The 22,242-nt window shown below is 33.9% G+C and overlaps 2 protein-coding genes and 3 pseudogenes across 2 annotated transcripts in view; 3 read left to right on the forward strand and 2 right to left on the reverse strand.

Annotated features, from left to right (window-relative positions):
- Positions 1-502: 502 nt before the first annotated feature.
- On the reverse strand, positions 503-7,410 carry LOC120133837 (annotated as a pseudogene).
- LOC120134541 lies at positions 5,028-12,280 on the forward strand (annotated as a pseudogene).
- Positions 12,281-13,078: 798 nt separating this feature from the next.
- On the forward strand, positions 13,079-14,098 carry LOC120134543. The gene is made up of 3 exons (XM_039150971.1): positions 13,079-13,295; positions 13,421-13,537; positions 13,894-14,098. The coding sequence occupies exons 1-3, from the start codon at positions 13,094-13,096 to the stop codon at positions 13,947-13,949; spliced, it is 375 nt and encodes a 124-aa protein (XP_039006902.1). The 5' UTR covers positions 13,079-13,093; the 3' UTR covers positions 13,950-14,098.
- Positions 14,099-14,114: 16 nt separating this feature from the next.
- On the forward strand, positions 14,115-18,418 carry LOC120133840 (annotated as a pseudogene).
- A 2,860-nt stretch (positions 18,419-21,278) lies between these two features.
- Positions 21,279-22,242, reverse strand: part of LOC120133842 (metacaspase-1-like) — a 10,449-nt gene continuing 9,485 nt past the window's right edge. The window contains exon 6 of the mRNA XM_039150347.1: positions 21,279-21,405. Coding sequence (XP_039006278.1) covers positions 21,382-21,405 — 24 coding nt within the window. The 3' untranslated portion in view covers positions 21,279-21,381. The remainder of the gene's footprint in view (positions 21,406-22,242) is intronic.

The raw sequence follows: 22,242 nt of genomic DNA on the forward strand, positions 1-22,242 counted from the left end.
TTATGTTATAAAATTTACATTTCTACATGAAGTTAAAACAATTTTACACATTATTATCATACTAATTAATTATGTGAAAACTTTATATAGATTTACGAATGCTATGTTTTTTCATGGAAGAATACTGTTTTATTTAATAGTTAAATAAATAATTCTTTTTGTAATAGTTACAAATTGATTTTTATTATTAAAACGTATTTTAAATAATTAAACTCCTTGAAGCACTTGGTGGTACTGATCCACCACGCCCTACCAATGTATGCATCTTTCTCTTCAAGTACTAGTTTGTTTAATTTATAATTTTAATCCACTAAAGAAGGAAATTCACTTTTGAAACTTTGGAGCAACCAAAAAGGAAATTCACTTACATTTATCACCAAGCTAAAATATTCTACACCTTGTAAGCATCTGCAATTGCAAAACTTCATTCTGAATATAACTTCAAAATCATACAAGAAAAAGGATAAGGTAAATTCCCCTTAATCTGAACAGCTCAAAGCTATTTCAAAGGAACTCCACAGATATCTTTACTTGTAAAATAAACAGTACAAAAGAAACGTAAGAATGACTTAATACACCAACTAGGCTAAAGTTTAGAGTTTGATCATTATAGCTACAAACCGTAAAAGGTTAGATCTCAAACCAGTAAGAGATGAGGACCATGAGAATCTTAAACCTCTGACTTTGTAGCCTGTACAACATCCTACACTGAAGCGGCAACTCTATCGATTTATGCGGAGGTGACCTCCTTGACTTCATCATATGTTCCAGTTGCTTCATTAAAGGAATACCTATATCAGCAGAAGAGATAAGAATGATGAGGATCTAAAGCAGCAATGCAAAATGTAATCAGGCAAATCGAAGACCAGCTTATGATGGTCAAATATGCAATTCCTAAAAACTTTTCACTCTTCTATTTTTTTCCAAACAAGAGAAATCAAAATGCTAAAAAAGGGTAATTGAAAAGCATCCATAGTCTAATGGATTCGGTTATTATGTTTACTTACGACTAATTAATGATAATAGATTATCTTATACATTTACTTTCAAACTAATTAAAAGTAGTGTATAATCTAAACCAAAACCCATAATTTTAAAAATAACCTGTTCACATTCTGCTATTTCCTTATGCAATCAAGTAAATCTACCATTTAATCTTCTTTGAGCATAGTTCCAACCAGAAGGAAACGATATGTTCATGCATAATATCACATTATGCACATGATCAAGGAATCACAAGGTTTCTTTGGCCTAATTAAGAAACTCGTTTGCATCGACAAGTGTTCCAATTGCTCACTTTTTCAAACTTACAGTTAAACCGGTATAAATGAATATGCTAAGCACAGTTAGCAAAAATGAAACATTACCATTGCCCTGATACTGCTGAGCAAATAGTCCTGTAGATGGATCATAATGATCCCAAAGTACTACTGTAGTAGTACCTGAACACAAAATTACCAGATAAGATCAAATACCCAACACCAAGATACATATTTATTTATAAGCCATTCTTCCTTCAAATATCTATAACTGCTTCATAAATCACAACAAAATTCTAGAAAGGAACTCCAGTAAAGTAACATATAAATCCAAGTCCAATTTGAAACTCTAGCATATGGAATTTCGTAAATCACAACAAAATTCTAGAAAGGAACTATAGTAGAAACATATAAATCCAAGTCTCATTTGAAACTATAGCATATGGAAGAAAAAAATGATCAAAGAAGGGTTACCCCGAAGACTCATCATAGACATAATCATTACGCATCTCCAGCTGCAAAAGATGCAAATGCTAAATTAGACAAGCAGATCAAGCAACATTTACACTTTATAATCAAAATGTTCCATATTCAAAAAAATGACAGCTGAAATACATACTCCCAGAAAAGTGTTGACAGCTTCTGATGATGATTGAATATCAGCGGTGGAATTAGGCTCAGATGACGGTTTAATATTTTCATCATTGTCATCGTCTGCAAACATATCATAACTGTCGGCAGCATTGCTTGAAGCTTCTGCAGCGATTATATTTGAATTTGAAGTACCCACAGCCAAGTCAGAAAGTACGGAGGAAGTTACTCCTGGATAATTGCATCTGTGAGTACATCACTTCCGAAGTTGGGATGAGAATTGTCCAGCCCTGCATCAGCAGATAAGCTTTTGTCCCTGGTCAGAGCTAACTTCTCATATCCCTCTGGCAACATAGATATCAAGAGCATAGTTAATAAAGCTATTCAAATATACACCTGCCCTTAGAAAATTACGTGCAACACTTATGTGTGACAAAAATTTCTGCAGAAATCATCAATATATATAATAAATAAAAATAACATATTAAAAGAAATACGGAAACATTGCGCCAACCTGCCTCACGCTGGAAAACTTCTTGCTTCTCATGGTATACATCTGCATAACAATAAATACACCAATAAGCACAAACTATGGCCAAAGATAAATATATGCCTAAAGTTATGTCCACACTGGCTTTTAAAGTTACAAACAAAGAAGAGGGGAAGTTAAACAAAACCGGATTCACTTTTCAGAGATAAAGAGCTATGAGCCATATATCTCAAGCTAAGACTCAAGCTTAAACAAGTATAAATCTTACTAATCCTCTTCCAGGATAAGTTCATATCCATTTGCAAGCACAGGTGTCTAAAAAGGTAGCGCACATTTAAGGTCCGGAGTTTAGTTCAACTTTATCTCAAAAAGTTTTCAAGCATCTTTAAAAACATTAAGTGTCACCTTTTCTTTTGGGTTTGAGAGATAGCAGCACCAAAGCTAAGAATATTCAAGGTAACTTCTCAATCCTAGTTAACTAGAAGCACAAGGAAGTACAGACTTAACTGAAATCACCGTTCTCCATTAACTTAATGGCATCCTCAGTTAGCTGGTCAAATACACGCTTTGTCTCAGCTGACATTTTCTCCTTTCTGTTATTTGAAGTTCCTTTCAACCTTCTCAGAGCTTGTAAAACCTGTCAAGAGAAAATAAAATTAGCTTTAAAGTGTCCCCTTGTAACATATTTAATTAATGAATGGGTAAAACATGTCTAATATCTGGTACATATGGGATAGTGCTTAGAACTGTAAACGGGAAAAGTTCTTATTAAAAAAATACTCTCTATTCCTTTCAAAAGCAACCATGATACTACCAAAAAAGGGAAAATATCTAGAAGAAATTGTCCACAATACTTGACGGCCTTAGTATAATTTATGCCCTAATGTGAGCAGGTTATGAACTAGATTAGCCTCAAAAGTGAAGACCCTCCCTCAATAGAATGAACATGAACATCTAAAATAAGCATTACCACAAAAATAATTTCAATAAGTGCCAACATAAAATCATAGTCTAATATAAGCATCAGGTACAGTATCCACTATTCACTTTATACATAGGGTACTGATATCATGAAAAATTAAAGTAAAATGGAAGCCAAGGTTTAGTCCAGTTGGTACATGCAATTCTTAAAATGTGACATTAGCAGGTTTGAGAATTAAATCCCAGCATCTACAAGCCCTCTCCTATCTTAGCTGTAGCCTCTTCTGTATGGAAAAAATGGAAATTCTGAAACACATATGTAACATAATTGTTCTTTGGAAGAATAACATTTTGTCTCAGAAAAATTAGGTACATTACCGTTTCTCCAGGTTCAAGCACATCAGCAATCCGTCTCTTTATTTTCCCAATGTCTTGGGAGGAAAGATCCTGTGCCGCAACTTCATCATCTTCACCATTTGCTATTACAGACACTTTTCCTGTATATTTTATTTCAGCTTCAACACTATCAAGCCAGGCATCCTACAGTAAAGTAAACCCATATGGTAGTCAATAGAAGTTCTGGTAATTATAGCAGCTTCAGGTCAACACACGCCTTACCTTGATTTCCTTGTCAGCAACATATTCAACAAAGTTTCCTTCCGCATCAAAGTACCTTCTTCTCTTTCCTGTTAAGATTGAAGGGTTCTATTTGAACTCCATCAATAAAGTTCTCATTATCCTGCAAAAAGAAATGTCTCACCATTGGCTAATCTTTTCTCTTGAACCAATAATTTAGGACTCTAGCAGTCATCTTAGCTGCAAAATGCTGCTAATTCAGGAAAGAAACATTCTAAAATTATAAACTCTCAATAACGAAGTTATATCCAGGTGTGTGATAGCTCAGATGGCACTAATATTGTAAGAGCCAACACCTAAATTACAGCAAATCAAAGACAAAGATGCTTTTTTAATTAGAAATAAGAAGGAAATTGCCATTACAATTATTAGAGTCGGAGACTAAACATAGAGAAAGCCGAAGTACATAACTGGTAGGACCACAATAACCTTATAAGAGTACAAAGATTATGAATTATCTTCTACCCTTTGAACAACTAGATAAATTGGCATTAATTCTGAAAACACTGTATAATAACACCGTATGGCATGTTCATACTGTCAAGTCCAATATAGAATCCAAAATTGGACAGACTAAGAGCACAATAAACTTACCTCGTATGAAACTTCAGCAGCCGAGACATCATTAAGCATTCCTCGTCCATCTTCAGCGAATAGCTCTGTAGTAATTTGACTACGGCGTTGGAACGCTCCTTAGCAGCAAGATGAGGATCCTTCAAGTCACCCGAACCGTCTTCAGTATCAACTCTGTTCGGTACTTCTTCTCCAGGCTTTACCTTCTTTCCCTTGGGGAAACCTACCCTCTTTTGCCTATAAATAAACAACTGATTTAATTCTAAAATTCAAATTGTCAATTAATCCACTGATATAATGAGAAATGACTTTCTTAGATTTCAAAGCTTAGATGACATCTAGTCATGGATTCAAACCAGGCTAATATAATTATCCCTAGAAAAAAAGAAAAAAAATAGACATAATTCACCCTAATTTCCTTATAGAAAATAAACTCAATCGAAGATATCAAAGACTTGAATACACTCGAAAGGGGGGAAAACTTCATTTAAACTCTTGAAAAATTAATACACAAATAAACAACCCTAAAAGATATTGACAACATAAGGCTTTCAAAAGAAAAAAAGAGAAACGGAGATCGAACATAACAGAGGAAATTACGAGCCGAAATACAATAACTGCGTAAATTTATTGAAAAATTAAAGAAAAAAAAGAAAATAATTACGCGGGAGGCTTGTCGGAGTTCGTTCGAAGAATTGACGCTTGAGATGAGAGCGCGAAGGGTTTCTTCCATCCTTGCAAATATTTCTCACCTCCAACGGTTTTTTCAAATATCGATTATTTTCCTCGGGAGAAAGAAGAGGGCAAGTGTGGTGATGCCGAGAGGGGAAGAAGAAGAAAAAAATGGGGTCCGTCCGGCCTTGCCGACTCACCTAGCTTGTTAATGTAGCGCTACCCGAAATCTCGAGAAGTTCGACTCAGCTTTTAAAACTCGAGCCTCGAACCGCAATGTTTGGATGAGTTTGGGTCAACTTCATCATCAGTCCTTGAGTTATGGACTAAAATTAAGTTTATTTTAGTGCTCAAAATTGTATCAATCAAGATATTCTATCGATTTAGACATAAATTTTTAGTTCAAATTTAACATCAAATATATATTTAAAATACATAACTATTTTAAATTGGGTGTCTACAATTTTAGAAATTTGAAATAAAAGATGAAGAAAGAGAAATATAGAAGTTAGTATGCTGACAATAATATTTTGTTTTTAAAAAATAATTTATCAAGATTAATGATTTTAAAACTAAATTGATGATTAACGATTTTAAAGTTAATTTTACAAAATTCTAAACAACAAAGGAAGAGGAGATTAGGAATTAAACTTGTGTCATTTGTAAACAGGGATATAAGTAAGCCTGTTAGCCTTAGTTTGAAGGGTGAGGATATAAGTTAATTTATCAAGATATTATCATGTTGGTAAAGCAGCCTGTTAGCCTTAGTTTGAAGGGTAAGGATACAAGTAAGGTGGGAAATGTGAATCGCACTCTTTGTGCAAACAGGGACCTTCATGTTTAGGAGTCTATGGTAGGGGCTGGTTTTTTCTTCTTTATTCTCTGGTCTTTGTAAAAAAAATTATTGTTTTTGGGTTTGATTGAAGAGGAGATTACACATTTGGTGATTTTCTTTGCTATACAAGATGATTGATCGGAGTAGATGCAACTAAGGTGAATGAGGACGAAAAAAACCTTTTTAATTAAAGGTTAAACTACATGATTGATCAATTTTATTTAAGTTTTGTACACTTTTCTACATTAAATTTAAAAAATATAATATTTGATCATTCTTTTATTTAATTAATATGTGTTCACATAGAGTTAACTACCATTAGGCCTTTAACGGATTGGTGACATGACATAGTGAATATATAAATTAAAAAGGGTAAACTACACAAACGATCATTAATGCTTGAGTAAGTTTTGTTTTCCCATTAAAATTTCAAAAGTAACAAAATGGTCACTAAAACATCAAATAGGTCATTGACCAATGATTTTATATATAATTTATCCCAAAACTTTCCAATTTCTAATTTTTTCCAATCCTACATTTTTCATACTCCTTCCATAGTCATCCTTTTCTAGTTCCATGCTCTGAACCTATGACGAGAGTACCAAACATTTTCAAAGAAATAAAATAACACATTGATCAAGTACAACTTTTAAAGCTTTTCCAGACATGGGAGGGAAAATGGTAGGCAACTCTCACTTGACCATCAGTGAGTTGCTTCTTCAATCCTGCAACAAAAGTATGAATTCTAGTACTAATATCTACATATGCAGAAGTCTTTATGGAAGCACTCCCAATCCAAGAGAATATTGGGAATTTCGGAATCTCTTACCTTGCCCTTTTGATTTGGAATCACACTTCTACTTGCGTGGGTTGCAATCCCAGTTGCTTAGCTAACTCCCTCTTTTATTTCTGCAAATATTTTATGTTTGGTTAATAAGAAAATATTTATCTTACAATACTTGATATCGTAAACTTTTTTGTTGAAATTACTTACTGGGTTAAGAGTGTTGTGTTCTTTGAAGCTTTCTTCGAGATTATCAGATTGATCTTTAGAAAGTTTAAGCTTTTCCCTTGAAGTGTCACCATCTTCTTCATTGATGCCACGAGAACAAGCTTTTCATATCAAGCTCATCTCCATTAATGTCTCCCCTTTCGCTCATTTTCCCATTCAACGATGTCGTGCTGTTGGGAGACGAAACCCCAGTTTCTTCTTCACAATCGACTGTGGAAGGCAAACTGTTAACGTCGATTCCTCTACGAAATGATATTGTCTAGCGTATAAAAGATTCTGAGTTGGGATCTGCATGAAAAAAACTTGGTCTAAATATTGAGGAAAAAGAAATAAAACTTGCAATGTTTCTTTGGTTCACAGAACATACTTTTTCATGCTCTTTAAGGGTAATGGTAGTCCTCGAACAAGGCAACGGTGTCATAGTGCGACCAACAAACCGTCTTGAGTTAGTGTTGCATGAAGAGTGGTTCACGTAAATATAGCGGATGTGGCAAGGTGTTTGGAACAAAAATAGAAATTAAAAAACTTTTAGAGCATATTAGATATAAAATCATTATTCAAGTACTTATGTAATGTTATAGTGACCAATTTGTTACTTTTGAAATTTACTCAAACATTAGTGATCATTTGTGTAGTTTATCATTTTTAATTTTATGTATTCACTATACCACATCAACAATCCGTTAAAGGTTTAACGGTAATTAACCTTCAGTGACTACTTCTTAATTAAATAAAAACAAATGTAACCAAATATACAAAACTTAAATGAAATTAGTTTACTCTTAATTAAAATATATATTTTTAATTTTAGCGTAAAATAATAAAAATAATGATTATCACATGTCATATTACCATTGAATAGAATAATAATTTTTTCTGAACGAACTTAAAAGAATCTAACTAGAACGAAATGAATTTAATATTTATTTTAACAAAACAAAAACTGTAATTATAATATAAAATTGTATTCATTAAAGAAAATAAAAGAAAGATTTGAATATTTATTCATAATCGTATGACTTGTAGCATAAGTATGAAATATAAAAACTAGTCTTATTTTAAAGAATACATCATAGTTCTTAATTTCAAATAATTAGGTGGCTAAGTATTAATGATTATATAATAAATTCGTCAAGTGATTTTAGTGATAAAAGGAAATGCTATTTTCTTTAAAAATCTTGAATTCGAATGATTATGTTTATAAAATATATACATTTTATCATTAAAAAAATTTAAGATATATATTACTCTGTGATCATCGATATTTTTCAAATATAATATTATGCAATATATGAGATAAAAAAACATATTAATTAATCTAATGATATGAAATATTAGATTCGATGATTATAAATGTAGCAAATTATGTTAAAGGATCGTCCTTATAATAGACATTTGTAAAATTCGATATAGATTATCCACACATTTTTTTTGATAGATTCTAAATCAAATCTTAATTCTACTAGAGAAGGAAAAGAGGGAATTCTATAAAGAAGAAAAAATGAAGAGTGTTCGTAGTAAGATTAGAATATGTGACATGAAAAAAATATAAGAAAATAATAATAAACAACTTGACCAACCAATTAAATATGTCTATTCCACAACTTTTATTTTATTAAAAAAAACTCGATAATCACGATCCTACGAACATGAACTAAAATTATTATCTTATGAATTTAGATATACTTGTTCAACATATATTTCAATTAATTTATTTGAAATTATTTTTAAAATTTAAAATTTTATAATAACGGCTAAATCGATAAATTTTAAATTTAATGACCAATAGTTTACACTAAGTTTTATTGTACAACATAATTAGGCCTGTAAACGAACCGAACGCACACGAGCGGAGGTATGTTCATGTTTATTCATTTAATAAATAAACGAACATAAACGAACACGAATATAAACGAACAAATGTTTTTTGTTCATGTTCGTTTATTAAGGAATATAAATGTTCATGTTCGTTCATTTAATAAATAAACGAACACAAACAACACGAACATAAATGAACACGAACATAAACATTGGAGACCCTACCTAGGGGTGTAAACGAGTCGAGTCGAGCTCGAGTATTGCTGAGCTCGACTCGAACTCGAAAACTTTCAAAGTCAGCTTGACTAGACTCGAAAACTCGCGAGCTTAAAATTATCAAGCTCGACTCGAACTCGAAATATAATATTGAAACTCGACTCGAACTCGAAAAGGCTCGAACTCAAAAAAAAAAGAGCTCGATTATTGGATTCTTAAGTTCAAAGTAAGCTGACTTGAGTTGCTGGATGATCACTATTTGCTTGTAAATTCGAATACTCCATTATATATGAAAGAAAATAATATTATTTGAGTAGAAGAAACGGTGATTAATACTTAACATCCCTTCCGGAATCCATCACCTTTGGACTTGGTTTCGAAAGTAACCGGTTTCTGGGACTCCTCTTTGCTCATTGGATAACCAGTTGGTGGCGCAGTCAAATAGGGTTCCGGCGTAGTGGATGTTGACGGTGTTAGGTATGCAGCTTATGGATCGTTCAAAAAGAACTAAACCATGTTAATATTGTTGGGTTTTCCAAATAAAATTGGGTTAATTATGGAGTTGATCATCATAATATCAGATTAATTAATATTTTAAGATACTTACAAATTAGTCACCAAAATTAATTTAAGAAGATTGGCTTAAACATAAATGAATGAACATAAACGAACATAACCGAACAAACATAAATGAACATAACTGAACGAACATAACTGAACGTTCACGAACGTAAATGTACGAACGAGACCTATGTTCATGTTCGTTTATTTAATTAAACGACGAACGAGCACGATTCACGAACGATTCACTGAACGTTCATTTCACAGGCCTAAACATAATTAAACATAATTTAATGAAAATCATCCCCACGACGCGAGACGTCGCCTCTTATTAAGTTACTTCCACTCTACGCCATGAACTTTCCTCTGCCTTTCCACTTTTCAGTAAGCAAAACCCAAAAGTAAAAAGAAAAAAGCAACTCCAAATCGTTTTCACATTGTTTGATTTCATAAAGTCTCACTTCAGCTCCGCATGTTACTTGAAAACAAAAATAGACAGTAACACAGTCAAAGAAAAGACCTCCTCTGCTTTCGTCTCCATCCTTTGCATATCTCAACAATCAAACAAATCAACTAAAAAATAAAAAAATTCAAATCGCTCGATCTTCTACTGTTCGGCTCATGGCAGATCGAGCCTCGTACAGTTTGGCTCCCCAATTGGGTTAGTCTTCTGCCGGTCTCTTTCACCTACTTTTTTTTAATTATTTATATTATATTTCTTCAGATTTGCCTACTATTTCAACGCGTTTTTTATCTCAAGTTTGCGCCTAGTTTCGTTGATTTTAAAGTTTATCACTGGTTGAGTTGTGTTTGTTTTAGTGTATATTTTACCGAGCTTTTACTTGAGGAAATTGGAGTTAAGTCTAGAGATATAACTTAGTTCAATTATTGAGGAAAATGGAGTTAAGTTTAGGGATTTAGCAAAATTCAATAACTGAGGATGGGTAGGAGGAATGGATAAATTGTTAGCATTGAGGAACTTATTATCTGGAAATCGGATGATGAGGATTTATGGTTTCACTGTTCAATGATAGAATTTTTATCGATTTTGCGTTTTCTTCTGCTTGCATTGAAGAGTTTAATTTGTTTTAATATCAATAAATTCGCTTCTGAAGTAAGACTTTGTATAACTTTAGAAAGCTTTGAAGCGAAAATTCTTAAAAGCTCTATCAGATAGGCTTAGTGAATGACAGTATGTGCTATGGTAGTGCATTTCGTGCTTTGATTATCTGCTATAAACTCAAGAAGTTATGCTTGCGTCCTAGGCTGTGCAGACAGAAGCTTTTGCATTATGGACAATTTTGCAGTTTTATCTCTCTTTAAGGCACTGCGAATACTTCATCCAAAACTTAACAGTGTAATTTATGTTTTTGTATTACAAATAAATTTTTCCATGATTTGAGTTGTAATATCATTAATTATCAGTCTTCTTAAGTTTTGAGATTGGATTATAGGAGTGTTATTTAATGATATTATGAATGAAGCTTTTTGCTAAAGTCTCTCTGTCTCTTGGACAATTGTGAACTTCTAATGTGAATGAAGTTTTTATTTCTTCATGTCATATGTTTTCTCATGGCAATATATCTTTTAATAATTATATTTTTTGTTTTCCTGATTTGTAGATATTGAACAGATATTACTAGAAGCCCAGCGTAGATGGTTGAGACCTGCTGAAATTTGTGAAATTCTTCGTAATTATCAGAAGTTCCAAATTCAGAGGCTCCTACCAGACCTCCAAGTATGAACATTGAAAAGCATTTCATGGTTGGGATAAAATTTCATGTCAATTTATGTTTATTGTGATAACATAATTGTATTATTATACTTAGTTATTGATAGAAGCATACATGAATAATCATTTCATAAGCATATTAATGTGATCTGTTGTCAGCTTTAAGTGTTCCTTACCTTTTTCTTTTTTAATTTGTACTTTCTTGTACTTAATATTCCTAAAAACTTGTTTTGTTTGATCATTAAAGCTGAACAAAAATGCTTTAAGCAAACATGCAACATGGATGTTATCATTGTGATTTTTATAGAAGTTTTTATGATATTATGATTGATTTTGGGTTAAAATACCAAATAGATTGACATGAATTTAAACTCTGCAGGTGGTTCACTCTTTCTTTTTGATCGAAAGGTGTTAAGATACTTTAGGAAGGATGGACATAATTGGAGGAAGAAAAAGATGGAAAGACTGTGAAGGAAGCTCATGAGAGGCTGAAGGTAAGTAATGCAGCCGTAGGAAGATGAAGTTTGTTCTTGTTATATGATTTTACCAATTCAAGACGTCTTTATTTAATGATTACTCACCGATTGGAAATTTTGCCTAAGAATAACTTCTTTAAATCTATTTTAGGTTGGGAGCGTTGATATGTTGCACTGCTACTATGCCCATGGAGAAGAGAATGAAAACTTTCAGAGACGCAGCTATTGGATGCTTGAACCGTATGGGTTAATTATATATTTATGTGTATATTATATGTTTTTGTAGTTAGTTCTAGGCATTGTGGGGATGTTATCATGTTCCTATAATTTTATGTTCTCTCTCTCCTTTTTGTTTATTTCTTTATTCTAGTTAATTACACATATTTTGCTTTTCAACTGTGTGCTAGTAGTGCTTAGAAAAAGGTACTTCAATGAATCCCAGCTATGCAGGCATAAAGTAATATCAAATTAACAGTGTTCAATAATTTTTTTATGCACGGGCCTCATTTCCCATGTTAATACACCAGGGTTTCAAATCACGGTCTGAAAACGTGATAGTGCCTACGAAATAGCAGTTTCGCCGCCGTCCGAGTTACCCGCTACACCCGCAATAGCGCTTGCGACGGCCACAATCACGGTAAACCCAAAATGACCGAAAACGCGACCGTGACCGCGATTTGAAACCCTGAAATACATGTAGGTTTTCGTAGAAGCCTTTACTGGCTGTTAATGTGGGAATTTGTGAAGTATAACAGAATATGATTCATTTTGTATAGAATCTGTCACAAATGGTTGTTGCATCATCTTTGCTTACGTTGACATGTAAAGCAAGTTGAGGCAGTCGATATTTGAATTGCTTTATCAGCATTTTTAGGGTAGAGTAATTTACAAAGAATAATTTATTAGCAAATAACGATGTTATTACTTGTGTGATATTTGGAACCTTCCTAGGGCAATGACTTCATTGGCAGTCTGATTTGTATAAGTTCCATGTTTTTTGAAATAATAGTAGTACATTGATTTTTTTGGGGGAGGGTGGCATTGGAACTGTTTATGTAATTCCTTGTCCCTCAGCATTTGTTTTTTGGTTTGATTGGTTTTGTTATATTGTAGGGGTTTGATGCATATAGTTTTGTTTACTTGGAAGTTAAGGTAAGTACCCACTTCTTCTATTAATTCTGATTGATTATCACAAAGTTAGTGATTTCTTGATAATATGATTTTGGCTAGGCCACTGTTTTACCTCCTTGAATAGTCAAATCTTTTCACATGTTAAGCTTTTCCTTTCTTCAGAATCAGATATGACCTTATTGTTTTCTTTTCCTTCAGGTAGTAGAACAAGTGGAGGCATAATAAGAGAGACCAGTGATGTATCAAATTCCCAAACAAGCAGTCCTTTGACTTCTAGTACTCTGTTACTCATACAAAAAAATCCTTCTGCACATGCAAATTCAGCAAGCTCAATAACCGGTTTGACATCCTTAAGTGAAGATGCTGATTCTGGTATTTTTTCCCGTGCTCTGTGATATTCATGTCCTTCTGCCAATAGAACTTAATGTTATTAAGTTTCCATCTTTCTTCTCTCATTATGCATACAAATTTCAATGCAAATATGAGATATCATGCAGAGGATAGTCACCATGCAAGTTCTAGATTCCATACATCGCCCCAAATAGGAAATGCCACTGTGATGAACAAGTTGGATCCTGGCTATTTGAATCATTATTCTTCACATCCCTTTCAAGGAAAGGATTGTTTTTTTTAATATATATATATATATATGGGGCAGGATCCAATTACATAGTATAAAATTTTTTAGTTTTACACTAGGTAAGTGGATTAACCCTATATATATATATATATATATATTAATATATATATATATATATATAAATTTGTTTTTATATCAGTTGCTTCTATTAATTGCTTATGCATCAAATTTATGCATGATTTTGCATCGAGTGTGATGGAAATAGAAACTCTTACATATATATATATATAAATTTGTTTATATCAGCTGCTTCTATTAATGCTGCATCAATTTATGCATGATTGCATCGAGTGTGATGGAAACTAGAACTCTTACAATATGATCATGAAGGCCAATCATCAATTCCTGGAATAAATGAAGTGTCACTCACATCTTCATGGAGATAGACGGGGATATTAATTATGACTCTTGTATGACAGGAGCTCAAAGAACACCTGATTTGACATCTGGGAACAGGGCTTGGAGCAATATATGCCTGTATATATGGTGCATCTTCTACTGCTTCCCTGACTTCAGTCAAATACTATTAGCATCAGCCTGCACAAGAAACGATGGTGAAAGGCAAGCTATTAGCTGTTGATAGTGGCGAGGAGTTCGGAAATCTTTGCCAACACAATCACTTTGGCAGGTATTCTTGTAGTTGCATTTTGTATCTTAGGTATAAATAATTAGTTTCTATGCATGTTCATAATTTTGAGATTGAACCTTAAAAATGATATACTCTTAAAGTGTACTATTTGTAATATTTTTCCTGTGTATATTATCTATCATATCATGTAGGAATTTTCTGAATCTTAATTAATTTTTTAACGAAAGTGGTTTTGGTATGGGTTTTCAATGCTAAATGTTTTATTTTTTTGGCGAGAAATTGGTCTTCTTTTCACTTCTCCTTTTATGAGCATACAGCACTAATCATGTCTGAGATGAATGAATTTAGATGGTTATTGTGAACTGTTGGCTTTTGAATTGTTATGTGTAATGCGTAAAGGATTGGTTACAAGTAATAACTAGAGCATACAGTTACAAAAATCCAAATTTTAACCAAACTTCTCTTCATACATTTGTTTCTCTCTGTACTTTTGATGTTTAGACTTATTGGATCATTGTCAAATTATATATTGGTTCTAATTCAAGTACATCTTTCAGATTCCTTTGGCTGACAATGACTTGAGTTGCCAAATGGCCCACGGATCCATCATCAAATTTTGATTTGTCTTATGATACTAAGTTATTTGAGCAGAATGCTCATGATTTCATTTATCAAATGCTCTCGAGGAATTTTCCTGCCATGATGTTTAAATGATCAAATTCTTTCATGAGAACATATGAGAATGATATGCATTTGGATGGGAATGTTAACTATGCTTTGTCTCTGAAAAAATCATTACTTGATGGAGAAGAAAGCTTGAAGAAAGTTGACAGTTTTTCTCGATGGTTACTAAAGAACTCGGAGAAGTAGATGATCTGCAGATGCAATCCTCCTGGTATTGCCTGGAGCGCTGTGAGTGTGGAAATGTTTCTGATGATGTCTCTTTGAGCCCCTCTCTTTCTCAAGACCAACTCTTCAGCATTGTTGATTTTTCGCCAAAGTGGGCTTACATAGACTTAGAAACAGAGGTATTAAAGCTTTTGTTAAATCTGAGAAGTTAGGGTTTTGAAGCAAATAGTATAATGAAGATTTTAGTTAACTGCTTGCTTATTCTCTTGGCCTTTCCTCACCTGCTTTCTTATTTAAAAGTTGATAATTTGTCATGTTTTTATTACTTGTGCATTCTTCAACTTTATTCTTCATGTTACTTCTGTCTGGTACTTTGAGGCGTGCATAGCCCTAGCATGTTAACTGCTTAAAGTTCTCAATGTTTCATTTGCTAATGTTTTTACTCCCTGCTATGATATGTTATATGTCATTCAACCACCCCTCCCTTCTTTGAATGTCTATTTAGCTTTTGCGTTTTTGAAATCTTGTGATGCCCATCTTATTTGATTGATGCTCTACTTAGTAAAAAATGGATTTTCCCCTTTTTGCATAATGAAACAGGTATTGATCATTGGAACATATTGAGAAGTCAAGAGGAAGTAGCAAAATATAGCTGGTCATGTATGTTGGGAAGTGGAGGTTCCAGCTGAGGTTATTGCAGATGGTATTCTTTCCTGTCATGCTCACCTCACAGTGTTGGGCAAATCCCTTTTTATGTTACGTGTTCCAACAGATTGCTTGTGCGAAGTCCGAGAATTTGACTACCGTGCAGGATTCACTAAAGACATAAACATTTCAGATATTTATGATGAGTTTCAAGAGAATGCTGATGCGATTCAGAGGTTACTTTCTCTCAAATCTTTCAGTCATCCTAAGCATCACTATGAAAGTGTTGCGGAGAAGCGAGACTTAATTATTAAAGTATTAATGAAGAGGAAGAAGAATCCTATCAGATTGTCGATCCCTCTAAAAAGTATTTGTCTCAACATGAAGAAAGGGAGTGCCTCCAGAAATTGATGAAAGAGAAGTTGTACTCATGGCTTCTTCACAAAATAATGGAAGATGGTAAGGGCCGAATGTATTAGATGAGAAGGGTCAAGGTGTACTACACTTAGCGGCTGCACTTGGTTATGATTGGGCAATAAAGCCTATTGTTACTGCTGGAGTTAGCGTAAACTTTCGTGATGCAAATGGATGGACTGCACTGCACTGGGCTGCTTTCTGTGGCAGGCAAGGACATCTAAACTTGTTTCTGTTATATGCGCCTAGAGTTTTCAATTTATAATCTGAAAATTTCTCACCAAACTGGCAGTAATTTAAATATGTATTGTGGCTATGAAACCATTTGGCAATATCCTAGTTGTAAATGAATGCACTAATTTCTTGGCTTTTCATTAAGTAAATGTTCTATTAGAAGAAAAACTTAAATACTTCTGTTATGTGCTTGAATCTTTTTTTACAAAATTCAGAGAGCAAACAGTTGCCATTCTAGTGTCCCTGGGAGCAGCACCAGGAGCCGTTACAGACCCTACTCCAGAATTTCCTTCGGGCAGACCTCCTGCGGAATTGGCTTCTGGCAATGGACACAAAGGAATTTGGTTACCTTGCAGAATCTTCTTTGACTGGTTTACTTTCTTCTCTTACGATGAATGATCAAAAAGAGCTGTACAAATAGTTTCAGAGCGAATAGCAACTCCAGTATATGATAGTGATTTACAAGACCTATCACTGAAAGACTCAATTACTGCTGTATGCAATGCTACACAAGCTGCTGATCGTATATATCAAATGTTCAGGATGCAATCCTTCCAGCGGAAACAATTGAGTGAGTCTGATGATGGGGTCAGATGACATGCTATTTCACTTATAGCTGCTAAAGCACATAGGCCATTCCAAATTGATCGGTGGCCCATGTTGCTGCAACACAAATTCAGAATAAATTCCGTGGTTGGAAGAAAAGAAGAGAATTCTTATTGATTCGCCAAAGAATTGTCAAAATCCAGGTTCAATGCTGTTTTTGTCTTTTGCCAATGGCTTAGTTCTTCGTTTATCTTTTCCTCTCTTCTCCCAACTTTTTCTTTCGAAAAGGGTTATTTTGTAATTTGATTATATGTGTTTGTTTATGATGATTGTGTGCTATCCCGTATTGGAAATCTAGCGACAATATTTTGATGTTCTAGGTGTTTCATAGGCAGTTTTTTTATGCTTATGATTTTACACTTCTCTAAGAGATAATAACATAAAGGGATTGGTCTCTCATATTTAGGGTTTTGACCATTTCATTTTTGCTGACAGCTACTACCATGACTTTTACCCCTTCTTTTAATTGTATTATGTTTACTATATGTTGTGTAAATAACTTTGAAAGATGGGAAACTGAATTGATAATGATGAAGTTTTTAAGGATTTGTTGATGTATAATTTGCCTCTCTTTAAAATCTTGAGTTTGAATATTGATTTGAAATTTGGTGTGAAGGCCCATGTTAGAGGTCACCAGGTGAGGAAACAGTATAGAACAGTCATCTGGTCAGTGGGAATTCTGGAGAAAGTTATTTTACGGTGGAGACGTAAAGGGAGTGGTTTGCGAGGATTCGACGGGATGCAATTACCAAGGAACCTGACCCACAGTGCACGCCCTCGAAAGAGGATGATTACGATTTTCTCAAGGAGGGAAGAAAACAAACTGAGGAAAGGCTGCAGAAGGCACTTACTAGGGTAAAGTCCATGGCTCAGAATCCTGAAGGACGAGGTCAATATCGAAGGCTGCTGAACTTGGTTCAAGGATTCGTGAAAACAGGTATATGCTGTTTTTCTTTTGCATATTTCTACTTTAGTGTAATTTACAATTCAGTAGGCTTCAATGATTTAGTTAGTTAGTTATTTGCACCTTGAACTTGCTTTTGTTTCTGTCATTACTCATTGGCTGTTGCTTCATCTGGATGTTAACTGGCCAAGGTCAACTATATCCGGCTAAGGTCTTCTTGATCATTGCATTTCTTATAGGACAGATTCAAATTCTTGAGATTATGTGCCATAATTTGATTGCGAAAATGTGCTTATTATTCAGTTCCAACAAATTCGCATTCAACAGTTCTTTTACCTCAATATTCATCAAAACACCGACTATTTTGAGAAAATGTTTCCACAGGCTTGCAATATGGTACTGAGCAGTACGGAAGAAGTGGGTAATGTTGAAGGAGATGGCGATGAACCTATCAATATCGACTCTCTTTTAGACGATGAACTTTCATGTCTATCGCATTTGATTAAAGCTCCTCCAAACTTTGCCCCTACATATCCAACCTGTACATAAACCGGTACGGCAGCTTCATTGCAGCAGTATGAAGGGTTTTAGCTTGGGATGTGTCTGTAAATATAGCATCTAACGTACATTACTTTGCTTCTAGGTAGCATGGAACATCTGTTTTACCTTCTCAGGGTTATTATTCCCATGAAATTGTTAAGTCAAGGGTTAGAGTTAGTATTTATTGATTGTAAAATCTGTCGGAGGAATGATTACAAGTGACATTTTAGAGTTAATGAACAATTGATTCCATTTTTGTGCTTAATTACCTTTAATCTCTTGTTTTGTTTTTTCAGATTCGATCAAGAGTCAAACACTCGAATCTGACTCAGCAAGACGAGGCTTGAAAAATGCAGACCATATATAAGATATCAATCAGGTTTTGCCTGTATCTAGAACTTATGGTTAACTGATTTAGTTCTGCACTACATGAAAATAGTCTTTATTGATAAAAAGTTGATTTAATAGATTTATTATTTTAAAAAACATAGTATTAAGTTTAAAATATTTCTTAATAAATTATTTATTATATTTATTTTTTTGATATTGAAATTACTTTTAAAATATTAAAATTCTGGTTGAACAATTTATCATTTGCTCAAAAAAAAAATGCATGTTAATTCTCTATGCCACTTTGAATTACAGTAGCAGAAAGTTAAAGAAGTGGATTATGCTTAAGAAACAAAACAAGTTTTGAGAGAGAATGTACATAGAAATGTTAAGTCTTGGCACTGAGGAATCAGACCATGGCTCAAGTCCTTGTAGCAGCTCACATTCTCCTGACCATTTTAATCTTCAATTTCTGGCTACTACTGCATTCAACTCTTCATTTGATGGGATGGTACTGATCTGAAACTCGCTTCGGAGGCAATTTCCGAAGTATAAACAACACCAAGCCGATGGATAATCTCTACCAACTATCGAGGGAACAGCAAAACAAAGCAGTTAGAAAATGGAATGGTGGAATATGACCGAAGCTCGGTATAATGTATAAGCATGAATGAATAAGTAAGCACACTCCAGAAACCAATGTACCATGTAATATGAGATTTAGGAGGGATGGTATAGAACATCGATATCGCATCCTCATCAAGGCCGAGACCAGAACCTATAAAGTGAAACCGATGGAACGACCTTTTTGTTAAAGAAGATTATGTAGTATTAAGATTTTATTTTCGATCAAACATGGCTCACCATTAGGCATCTTAGCACGAAAGGCACGCATATCCCCGTTACGAAGCCAACCTGCCATGGAAATAGGGTTAAGAAACACATCGAACGAAATGAAATATAACAGTTGACAGGTATTGAGCCTTTTCAATACAAGTTACAAACCTCAAACAGCTTTTCTGACGACCCTGGTTCGATAGGGAAGCGTCAACATGAAGAACAGCCTAACGATTAAGCGACAGAAAAGTGAATAGACAATGATCGGAAACTAAATTTCTGTTCGAGCAAGATATCGACTTACCTCCCACCGTATAGAATGAACCCGGATGCAGCCAAAGCGAAAAACTGCAAAATGCGGAGAACACCAATGCATCAGCTTTTCACTCGCTCAAATAAGCCCGTTTACTTCTTGGAATCCGTTCATAGTTAAGTTTGTAAAAAAAACGACCACTTGAGCTTCGTTATGGCATGAAAATGCAAATTCAAAGCCGATTTAAGAAAACTTACTTGAATGAAGACTCTAGCAAATTCGATTGCAATCGAGCTTTTACTTAATCGATGGAAATCCATATGCACACCTTTAGCACAAGAAACAGATAGGCTTCTTAGATGCATTGTGAAATCCAAAAACCATCATTTATGATGTGCAAGTGCAATTACATTGTTACTTTTACCTGAGCAAGTATATAAATCCGTTGTGCTATAGTATGCTGGTCTGAGTTTATTAATAGGAAGACTTCTTGCCTAAGAACAACAAATAAAGAAGAATTGATTAGCGTCGTGATTAATTATGCAAATGACGACATAGCGAAGCTAGTTGTCTACCTGTAATATATCTCGGCCCAGAAAAGAACAAGCACATATATGTTGAAAAAATAGAAGGTTAGGAAGATCCAGAAGCACCATTTCGAGTGCCTGTATACAGATCGATGTTATAGTTAAGCAGTGAAGCTGAACTAATATATCGAAACCGGAATGTAAGAATACAACATCAAGACATCATATGGAGCAGTTGTTATGATACCTAAAGATAACATGGCCATGCTATCTAAATGCTCATTCACTACCGGAGCATCGACTTCAAACAGCGGAAATACTTGGAATTAACGAGAAACACGGTCTTGTAGAAACAGAAAAGAACAGCCTCACTGTCAGAATGCCATGTAATGATTGTTTAGCAAAGTTTAAACAGCTAGTTGAAGGACTATTAGAGATATATAATACACAACTCTTACATCCATTCACAACAAGTTCATCAAGTGGAAAACCTTTGTGTGGTCCACCCGTACTCCGGCACTCGCAGTGAATCCGGCATAGTTGTACCTAAATAACCGAAGCTTAATGCATTAGAAAGCATAATCTTGCACCATATGCTCATGAGTTTAGACAGTATCAGAATAACATTATAGTTGCAGTGAATAGCAATGGTGGGGTTTACATGAATCTCATGGCCTATCATCGAATTCATAATACACAACGTATCAAAATTCATACAGAGAAATTCTGCAATGTTCGTCTCTTTAAGATCCGGGTTCGAGTACATAAATATATAGGAATACTTGCCTCGATTCACGTGATTATGATTGCAGACCAACACATAAAAATTCAAGCTTTACATTAAAACCTCACATGCATTAATGGCATTTATTCTCATTTGATCCACATTTGATTCATTCAAACCCCATTGAACAACCATGAAATGCATGAAATTACCAGAGCAACAAATGAAATAAGAGCATAAGAAGCAGACAAAAAGAAAATGGATCTCTGCCACTCCTCGGATTTATCAATCTCATCCCACCAACCAAGCATTCCCACGACATGTTTCAACATGATGGTTTCTCTATAAGAACAAAACCCTTTACTCTCACCATCTGAAGTACTCCCCCAACTGTGAAAACAATGAAAAAAATAATATAATAAACCAAATAAAAACAGGAAAAAGTAGAGATCAGAGAAAACGGCATTGATGAGTGGGAGGAAGTAATGAGGGAGGAGGAGAAGGGGGGGGAGGGAAGGGACACGTGGAGGGGAGGGAAGACGTAGGTAGTATGCCACTTGTGGGGGATATAACGGTCGAAACATATAGTTAGTGACATGTTCGTGGATTTCGGTAACAGACAGTAACGTGGTTTTTGCTTAATTAATGGTGACAGTTAACAATAGTCGTTATAACCGAAGCTAAAACTTCAACCGGTTATTGCTGTTGACTTGACTTTGTAAAAATTAATGAAATTATGTAATCCGTAATTTAAATTGATTACTAAATAATTATTTATTAAAGAAAAATTCTAGAACGATCGTCAAGCGTGGATGAACACCGTAAACGATGAGCATCGTTATATTAATTTATAAACGTTAATTATAAAGTATTAAATGTATATTATAAATTAGTTAAAATTTAAATGTAATTTGATTAAAATACAATATTTATAAAACATTAATTTTTACGGTAAATTATCATTAACCACCTAACTATTACCCCTTTTATTTTAACCACCGATTTTCAATTTTGTCAATCGGATCACCTAACTATTTAAATCTTGCCAATCAAGCCACCTACTATTAAATATTAATGGAGGGACAGTTAATAAAATTTATATAATTACACATTTAGTCATATTCTATTAATTTGGTCCTAACTTTTAATTAATTCAATAAATTTAATCCTCAATCATATGATAACATTGTCATTGTGTGATTGGATGTTTTTCTTAATATTTTTATT

Source organism: Hibiscus syriacus, unplaced genomic scaffold, assembly GCF_006381635.1.
Source record: "Hibiscus syriacus cultivar Baekdansim isolate YM2019G1 unplaced genomic scaffold, ASM638163v2 tig00110597_pilon, whole genome shotgun sequence".
In the NCBI taxonomy this organism is placed as follows: Eukaryota; Viridiplantae; Streptophyta; class Magnoliopsida; order Malvales; family Malvaceae; genus Hibiscus; species Hibiscus syriacus.

Coding starts and splice junctions, on each gene's coding strand:
- LOC120134543 (XM_039150971.1), top strand. CDS start 13,094: ATGACCTTATTGTTTTCTTTTCCTTCAGGTAGTAGAACAAGTGGAGGC. Junction 13,296..13,420: donor AAGTGAAGATGCTGATTCTG/GTATTTTTTCCC, acceptor GATATCATGCAG/AGGATAGTCACCATGCAAGT. Junction 13,538..13,893: donor TTCTTCACATCCCTTTCAAG/GAAAGGATTGTT, acceptor ATGATCATGAAG/GCCAATCATCAATTCCTGGA.